The sequence below is a fragment of the Chenopodium quinoa genome, unplaced genomic scaffold (genome assembly GCF_001683475.1).
Source record: "Chenopodium quinoa cultivar QQ74 unplaced genomic scaffold, ASM168347v1, whole genome shotgun sequence".
NCBI lineage: Eukaryota > Viridiplantae > Streptophyta > Magnoliopsida > Caryophyllales > Amaranthaceae > Chenopodium > Chenopodium quinoa.
In genome coordinates this window covers 1,642,861-1,652,448 of record NW_018744113.1, presented here as the reverse complement: position 1 = coordinate 1,652,448, position 9,588 = coordinate 1,642,861, and the positions used below count along the sequence as shown (strand labels likewise).

The following is a 9,588-nucleotide window of genomic DNA, read 5'->3' as shown; positions in this document are numbered from 1 at the left end:
AAGGCCGGTCCCGGACCAACAATACCAGAATGGCGAAGAAGCGTAGCCTGAAGACCAGAAGACTGCAGACGCGATGCAAGGAAAGCATAAAGCCGAACATCACCCGCCGAATAGACACCCAAACCACCATAAGAAAAAGGTAAGGTGGCAAGTTGCCATTGCCAATCACCAAAGCCAGGCCCCGAAGTTGTTACAATGCGCTCCAAAGAAGCCCGAAGGGCCAAGTCAAAAGAAACTTGTGTTGTTTCAAAAAGACGAGGAGGACAAGTGCGCATAGCAAAGTAGAGTTTTGAAACTCCAATACACGCACGAAGAAGCAACAACTCGCATTAGGGATCATCGAGCTTAGCAACAACATCCATTAGCACAACGGTCTTATTATTATTATTATTATTATTATTATTATTATTATCGTCGTTGTAATAAGAGTTTAAAAGAATGAAATTTGGCTTTATATCATTAACAATCTCATTACACATGAGCTGAACTGAAGTGAACTGAATTGAACTGAATTGACCTTTAGAATTAGGTGATAAAATGATTTTTTTTTATTTATTTATTTTTATTTATATGTGGTGGTAAAGAATTTTTTTTTTTGGGAGGTGATAAATTCAATTAAGTGGTTATTTAAAGGTGGTAAAAGTCAAAATTACCTTATATTTATATATACTCCATATGAATAACAAACATTATTAAAGTGAACTTAAGATAAATAATGCAAGAGTTTTGGAGACAGATATGAAGCGAACAAGTTACCAGCATATGCGAGTAGAAGTTTCTGGAATAAATCGCTACTACCCCTGACACATCATCCTTGACGTCAGCAGTTTCTTCCTGTTTCAGAACCCAGTCGCTCCTTTCCTCCCAACAATTTCTTAATCATTTCTATAAAAGGTGAAAAATTCAAAATTCTATATAATCCCTTCATTTTTATTTGATTTAATCATATTCTATAATCTTTCAAAATTCAATTATTTTTGATTCCCAGATAACAACGATCAAAAGGGTTTGTTCTTATTTTGTTTACTCCATTGTTTATTTAATTTTGTAATTTGGTTTCAATTTCCTTAATATAAAATTCTAAATTCGAATATTGGAAATTCTTCTCCAATTCTGCAATGCAAGTTTACTTTCTATAATACTTGGCTTTAATTTCCTGTTTTGCATCTGTTCTTATTGTATTGCTTGTTATAAGTAAACTTATTTTTTGGTTGATTTGTTGAATTATATTGAAATTTGAGTGAATTTAATTTTGTTGTGGCAGTAATTTTTGTAAAAGAAAGAGTTTGGTTGATTTGAAAATGCATTCCAAATCGCCGAAAAACGTGGTGGTGGTAGGAGGAGGAATTGCTGGTGCTCTTCTTGCTAAAAATCTTCAAGATCATGCCAATGTCACTTTAATTGATCCGTATGTCATTTGCCTTTTTTTATTTGTGTAAATTTTTGTTAAGTCTAGTGTTTTTGTTTTCATCATTGATAGATAACCCCTTTGTTATGTTTATATGGTACATCTGGTTGTATGATAGTTTTTATCATTAGTGTATGTTAGAGCATTTTCGACGGTTGTAGCTAGGGACTTGCGATTTTTAAAAGTCCCAAGCTATGACCATTGAAGTTGGAATGAAAAAATAACTTAAACATATTAATTTGTTTGACAAAAAGTTGGCAAAAAGATGAATAATGGTGGCCAACCATTTATTGACAAGTTCAAATAACAATCTACTCGGTAGTTAACCCTTAAGATACAAACTGGGTAGAAAGGAGATTAACTTGAAATACTATGTCTCATGACAAGCTAATTTAACGAACAGCTTGCCATTGGAAATACTACAGATTGATTAAGAAATGTGTTAAACATGAAGAAGAGGGGCACACAGTGAAATTTCCTATGTGCACATGCACTCGGGAATAAGGGGCACCCTATTCACATAAAAAAAGCTCACATACTCATTTGTAATATATATTAGGGGGCGCACCTCCTAGTTCGAACGATTATATATCTACAGACTACAGTACTTAATACCACGCTTAAGTAAATTATGATTTATGAAACTCTTATATACAGTGTGGGATATTGTGCATGCTTGTTAGCTTAACTTTGTAAATGTTTTGGTAATATTGAATAGTCCAAGACAACAAAAAATGTGGAAAGTCAATAGAGTTTAGTCTTCTTTCATCCTTAATTTAATATATTATTCTTGTTTTGGATACTACATTTATTTTTCTTCAAATTTGTTTGTATAATAAAAGTAATATTTAATTGCAATGAACTACAGAAAGGAGTATTTTGAGATCATATGGGCTTCCTTGAGATCTATGGTGGATCTGTCATTTGCTGAAAGATCCTTAGTGAACTACAGTGATTTTCTGTCACAAGTGAAGTTAATTACTTCTTATGCTACACATATCACAGAGAGTGAAGTCTTAACTGCACGGGGTGATCGTGTTCCATATGATTACCTTGTAATTGCTACAGGTCACGTATATTCTGATCCTGTTACCAGAGCTGAAGGTCTAAGCAAGTACCAAGAAGGTCAGTTATCTTTATTATAAATTTGAACTAAGCAATCATGCTATAATTTGTATGTCAATAAGAATGTAATCAAAGAAAATAAGTAATATTTACATGCCATTTAAAAAAGGATGTATAAAAAGGATTTTTAATTATCCTGTCCTGTTTCTGACTTTTTGATGTGGATTTTAAGTCCTAACTGCTACTTAAGTGAAGTTTTCCCCAATCCGCAAATATTAATCAATGATTTAGTTATCAAACGAATTAGTCTACTACTAGCTAGATAATCCTTAAAACATTCTTGTTTTGAAAATTAATGGCAGCAAGCTAGGTAACTCACAAAGCATGAAATACGCTTAACAATTTAATCCAATATTCTTAAAATTTCATACAGCCTGATGGTGTATTAATACTATTATAGCCACCTCAGACAACTCTTATTAAGGTTAGGACAAGTCCCTAACTCTTAGAAATAAAGAGTAACCCTTAGAAATTAAGGAAACAAAAAGTTAACAACTTAATCCTATTTGAAATAGGAAAATTAATTTCAAGTGCTTTAAACAGCAAAAAACTATTTTAAGTGGATTAATAAAAACTTGTAAGCAAAATCTAAGTAAGCGATTAAAATACTAGTCCAATCCCTTTGGAGTACCAAGGGTGCCTTTACCTACTCCCCACAGTAAGCCAAGAACCAAAACCACCAAGGAAGGTGGTGTGTGATAGGTTGTCGTACACCTGTCAAAAATAAATTCCTAACAAAACCAACTAACAATGTAGTAGGGTAAGTAGGGTCGAATCCAGAGGGAGATGGTATTCAATCTAACCTATAAGAAATTGGAGAAACTAAACTATGTCACGAAATTGGGATAGGGAAATAGTCTAAATTAAAATAGGAATAAAACAATTGATAACAAGACCTAGGGTTATGGTTCACCATGTTTATAGCTCTAAATCTATCAAATATCAATAAAAATTCAATCAATCAATTATCTAAAGCAATTGCTAAGCCTACGGCCGGGTCTTAACGCTCTCAATTCAACATATGCAGTACGGTCGCTAACATAATTAGAATTGCTAATTGTAGGGAAGCCTCTAAAAGTAAGATCTTTCGATTCAAACTTTATTAACATGAATTAATCAAACAATTGATCAGGTTGCAAGATTATCAATAAAAACACTATCAATTAGAGATATGAATAATCAAAATATTAAAATTATCAATCAAGATTCATAATATAAACATGGATTCCCAAACCCTAGAAATAAAACTACTCTAGCATGAAATAAATAAATAAAACTAGATCTAAGGAATAAAACATAATAAAAAGCAAGAAAATAGAAATAAAATACCTCAATGAATTAAAATAGTAAACCCAAGAATCATCCATGGAAGAATCCATGGAGATGCCATGAGAAACTAGGGTTCAAAAGAGAAAACTAAAAAGAACGTAAAAAAAATAAAAAATATAAAAGGCATAAGGGAAAATATTAATCCCTTGGGATATTTATAAACTTCCTAAATCTAATCTAAAAATAATTAAAGAAAAGAAATAAGAAAATAATATATACATAAGTTGCAATATTATTGGATGATAAAGGATGACGTGGCACAAAGACTAAGTACGATGTGGGACGACGAAGCTACTCGAGGCTTCAAGGGCTGCTCGACCAGACCTGCGGGCGCAGGCCTAGCCGCGGCCTGGCAGTAGCATCAGGTGGCCTCGAGTGGGCGCGGGGCAGAGGCGCAGCCAGCCCTACGGTGTTACACCTCGTCGCTGATTGCATTTCTCAGATTGAAACGGCCATATCTTCTGTTCTAGGAAGCTTCTTTGGGCGTGTGACCTATCATTGGAAAGCTCTTCAAGTCTAGTTTCCAACGCAATTTGAATCGCTTCAATCCGATCTTTAGAACTCAAGTTATAATCAAAGGAGTGATCAAAGGTCAGTTTTGCCACTTTGTAAAATATCGTTTAACTTCGTTTCTAATTCAAATTCAATTCCGAAAAGTGCATAACAACCCTTGTGGATGCTATATTCATTCCTCATGCATATAAATATCAAAATCAACATTCACGAACATGGTATCTACGATTAATAAGCTCGATTCGTCGGCTTCCATCTAAATATCATCCGAATCAACTCCAAACACTTCGAAAGCGTCCAAATGTCTATCAAATCACCTGAAACATTAAGAAAAACACAAACGGAGCGTAATAGAGTACAGAACAAACAACTTATGTATTTACGACCTAAAAAGCGACTAAAAGACCTAAAAAGCAACTATAAACTTAGCATAAACGTGCCTATAAATCCTATATAAATGTGATTCATCAGTGTGTTGGGTTGGTTTGGTGCATGGCCCTACGATAGCCTAGGGTTGTTCATTTGGCCCATCTTTTTCCTTCCAATCTAGCTTTTGATGGCCTAAATTAAATCCCATACGATCCAAGAGCAAGGTAAATAGGATCTCTAATAGAATAAAACTTCATCAACTTTTTGATCACTTGCGATAGACAATAATTGATAGTGTTAATTTGTACAACGAAGGCAACTTCTCAAAAGCACTAGTATGCTTCTCAAGTGCTTTGTGTGTGTGTGTGTGTGTGTGTGTGTGTGTGTGTGCTTGTGTGTGTGTGTGTGTGTATGTGTGTGTGTGCTTGTGTGTGTGTGTGTGTGTGTATGTGTGTGTGTGCTTGTGTGTGTGTGTGTGTGTGTGTGTGCACGCGCACCAATATGCTTCTCAAGTGCTGTTTATGTGTGTTCAGAAAAATTGAAAAAGAGACTGCATCTATAGATTTTAATATTAGTATGAGCCACTTTATTGGGACTCTGCAATCAGACAATCAAATCTGTTCTTATTTCTCTTTGTGTCTGTTCTTGCAGAGTTAAATAAAATAAAGTCTTCAAGTTCGATAATGATCATTGGAGGTGGCCCCAGTGGTGTAGAGCTTGCTGGTGAAATCGTTAATGAGTTTCCTGATAAAAAAATTACTCTGGTACACCGTGGACCTAGATTGCTGCAGTTTATTGGATCTAAGGCATCACAGAAAGCTTTGGAGTGGTTGACCTCAAAGAAAGTTGAAGTGATCCTTGATCAGTCTGTTGATTTGACACCAACTTCAGAAGGTGCATATCAAACTTCTGGTGGAGAGACTATAGTTGCTGATCAGTATTTTAGCTGCACTGGGAGTCAATCAGGGTCTTCATGGCTTAAAGATACAATATTAATGGACAATCTGGATATGAAAGGGAAATTGGTAGTTGACAAGCACTTGAGGGTCGAGGGTCATAGAAGCATCTTTGCTATTGGAGATATTACGAATCTTCCAGTAATTCCTTATTTTGCATATATATTTTCTTTTTAAATGACTAAACATCCATTTTATTATTTTAAAAATTTAAAATCAAGAATTTAAGCTCCTGAGACCTAAAATTGAAACTCATCAATTTTTCAATTTTACACTCACAACTTTAAAGCTGAAACCTGGATACATTATACAATAGAGTGACCACGAGTCTAATCACATGACACTTTGTACAATACAGTTTATACAAGTTCCATAATTTTCAACACTTCTAAGTTCTAACTACAGTTTATTTATTATCAGTTACCAGTGCTCATGATGCATGTGCTTTTTCCACATCCATAATCTTAGATTTAATGGTTGAATCTCTTGAAGCTGTTAATTTTTGTAAAAATTGCTTTCCTCCCGCCAACAGTGAAAGAGTACATGACCAAAGACAATGGCTTAAGGCATATAGAAGTCGCCATGAGTTGTGATCTACATGGATGCTGTTAGAACGAATCCTTCCTTCTTCTTGATCCTTTAACCTAAAACCTGTGACACGGATGAAATTATTATTTTTTATTTATTTATTTTATTTTTTGGTTTTTTCATATTATACTTAGCCCTCACTTCCTTCCATATTTTAGGACATCAATTTACTCATGGTGCTAATTGCTCTATACAATTCTGGGTTCACTATGCACAATATTACACTTTGCCTATATGTCTTCTTAATGTGTAATGACTTACTGATTTGCACAAGCCTATTATTTACTTAGATTCCACAATATGAGATCACTTTTGGAGGGTTAATTACTGGCCAACATTTAAATGCCTTGAAAAAGTTCTTGTGCCTGCCTAAAAATAATGAGAACCATAATATTATCCACTAGCCAAAGAGTTCATTTTCACTTCTTATATTTGAAGTGTTGCAAATTGCCATGTCTGAGTTAGTTTTCATCTTCTGAATTTTTTATTCATGGAGTCAGAAGTGCACTATAATACATGTCGAATCAATCTACAAGTTGGCTGAAATTCCTCTTGAATGTAACTTTTTTGTAACTTGATCAGCTGTTTTGTTTCTCATATCCACTTTTATTTTCCTGCTGTTACTGCTATTTTTTTTTATTTGGTCTGCCATGAGCCTGGTCTTGTTCCATTTATAATGATTCTGGAGGATTATAGCTAGCATTTTTCCAAAGCAAGACATTGGTGGATTCCACCGCCCTCCCTTTAAAGTAGTCATTTCAATAGCTTTATCAGGTCCACTCAATCTGGAGCTGATGCTTTTTGAAGAAAATTCCTCAAAAGTGGAATTGAAAAAGAGCTAAAACTTAAACATCCTTTTATTTCAGTGTACCTCAGATGAATGTATGATCTGAATGTATGCTGTGTAATGCGAACATTAGCATTTTACTTTGTACCTAAAGTGGGGCTCAAGAAATATTTGACATTATATTCCAATAATTTTAGCTTGTCTTTCTCTCTATGGAATCCTACAATTTTCAAAAAGATGTATGTGATTTTCTTGCATGTATCATTAATTTTGGTATGATTATCAGATTGTCATAGGCATATATAAATCTGGTTCTTTCTCTGTCTTTCAGGAACTAAAACAAGGTTATTTGGCAATGAGACATGCTGAGTTAACTGCGAAGAATTTGAGGTTGCTACTTGGAGGAGGGTCTGAGGAGAAAATGACTGTTTACAAGCCTGGTCGTCCAATCGCTTTTGTTTCACTAGGTAAGAAAGATGCTGTAGCAGAAATTAATGGTTTTACCATGAGTGGGTGCTTTCCTGGATTGATAAAATCAGGAGACTTATTTGTTGGGAAAACAAGGAAGACATATGGACTAAACTCTTAATTTGAATTACTTACAATTATGTATTTGCCAATAGCCAATTTTATAGCAAATACTGTGAGCTATTATTTTTCTTATATCAACTTTGGTGATGTATGATTGATATATGTATTTATATATTCTGCAATAAAGTATTGTTTATAACATGCAATATTAAGTAGTATGGGAGTGTTGATTATTTGAGAGGCTGTTAAATACTGTTGTACTGAACTAACATTACTACTGACAAAAGTTGCATGAAAAATCTTTTGTATTTTCTAAAGTCAAATATTGTATACTGTTTCAACAAAACATTTATCTGAGCTTATAAACAGCTTGTCCCAAAAAAAAAAAAAAAAAAAAAAAAAAAAAAAAAAATCGCACTTGAGAATTTAGGCTTACCAATAGGCTGCGTGCTAGAGTAGTGAGTGTGGTCTGTTTGCATCATTCTATTCGCTAACGAATGTAATGTTCATGGAATAATCAAAACACGTCTGCATCATTCAAAACTTCCAAGTTTCCTAATTAAAGTTCAGAGATTCACTTAAGCTTCATGTTGGTAGAACCAGCTAGATTTCAAGTCTTGGCTGAACTAGAACTTCCAGTACTTGGATATGATGCTGATGTATCAGTAATCCTACGATAATGACTGTACAATGGAACCAAACCGTTGTTGAGAGCAGCCTCATGCTGATGTGGATAAAACATCTTGTACTGTAACTGTACATAAGGAAATGGAACTATACTGCAAACAGAAAAACAGTAAAGTGATTAACATGCTCCAACACTAGCCAAAAAACATAAAGGGAGAGAATTACATCAGTAAAGCTCGATAGACTTCAAACTAGAATGTGGTCTACTATATTCTACAAAAGTTTTATGAAATGGACTTTAAGAAAACAGAGAGAAGTGCACTGAAATTCTGATCTCACTGCACATGCACTGTACTTTGAGACTCTCTTCATCCCATAGGGGACTGACCATCACTATTGGCCATGGAGCACAAAATTACTGTAATTAACAATTAATTGTTGGTTTGATGATATAGAGAAACTTTCAATTACAAAAAAATGAAAGTATTGTTTTGTTATCCCACATTGGAATTCGACTGTTAAATATCTATATCTTACATTATTTCTTGTCACAGGAATTGAAGTAACAGAGTTCAGCGGCAAATAGTCCCATGATATGAATCTTAAAGAAGTCTTTTAATAATAACTTTCCTTATCTAATTGTTTCACTAATCTGTTTTAAATTCTCATTTACAATTAAACAACCAAAGCGGCAATTCATCCCCATAACACAAGTCTTATGGGCAAGTTAATCCCATAAACTCATACTTAATACCCTAATTACCTTTGAAAGCCTGTCCCTGAATTCTCCCAGTAAAATTTTGCAATCGCTTTTTATAAATCATGATTTTATTGATTTTGCAAATTACATACTTTTCATTTGTTTCATAGATTGACAACTTGACCATCTTTTACATCTACAGTTGTAAGTAGCCTTCCGTAGAAATGATGCTGGAAAAAAATATTACAAGTAAGTTTCAATAGGCATACTTGTGTATTACATTTTGAATTAACTTCTGAGTTTGTGGACATAAATAACTGGTAATGATTTTCTTTTACAAGGGCTCTTTTGCTTTTATAGAACCTCATTTGTCATACAATATGACTTTATCGTCATTTGGTAAACATTGAATCATTACATAGTTTATTGTACTGTCAAAATAATTCTTGTATTAGAATTTAGAATTCACTGTCTTCAACTATGTTGTGTGCATTGGGCAAGTTGGTGATGGCAAATTGGCAATGCATATTTATGTAATGATACTTTTAAGCATTTTGCATTGGCTTTTCTTAGGTAATTACTCATATTCTTGTCTTTTTCTTGATAGTTATTGTTTGCAATTACAATTATCACTGTCACACAGCTGCTAGGCTTT

General features: G+C 33.8%; 1 protein-coding gene across 2 annotated transcripts; it reads left to right on the top strand.

Annotated features, from left to right (window-relative positions):
• Positions 1-603: 603 nt before the first annotated feature.
• LOC110692486 (apoptosis-inducing factor 2-like) lies at positions 604-7,814 on the top strand. 2 transcript variants are annotated; one of them, XM_021869496.1, is made up of 5 exons: positions 604-894; positions 1,265-1,408; positions 2,277-2,533; positions 5,396-5,841; positions 7,407-7,814. In XM_021869496.1, exons 2-5 carry the CDS (start codon positions 1,302-1,304, stop codon positions 7,662-7,664), a joined length of 1,068 nt encoding a protein of 355 aa, XP_021725188.1. In that variant the 5' UTR covers positions 604-894; positions 1,265-1,301; the 3' UTR covers positions 7,665-7,814. The 2 variants fall into 2 exon arrangements, with proteins under 2 accessions (XP_021725188.1, XP_021725187.1); XM_021869495.1 differs by lacking the exon at positions 604-894 and adding an exon at positions 903-1,006.
• The last annotated feature ends 1,774 nt before the right edge of the window (positions 7,815-9,588 follow it).

Coding starts and splice junctions, on each gene's coding strand:
- LOC110692486 (XM_021869496.1), top strand. CDS start 1,302: ATGCATTCCAAATCGCCGAAAAACGTGGTGGTGGTAGGAGGAGGAATT. Junction 1,409..2,276: donor AATGTCACTTTAATTGATCC/GTATGTCATTTG, acceptor AATGAACTACAG/AAAGGAGTATTTTGAGATCA. Junction 5,842..7,406: donor GAGATATTACGAATCTTCCA/GTAATTCCTTAT, acceptor TCTGTCTTTCAG/GAACTAAAACAAGGTTATTT.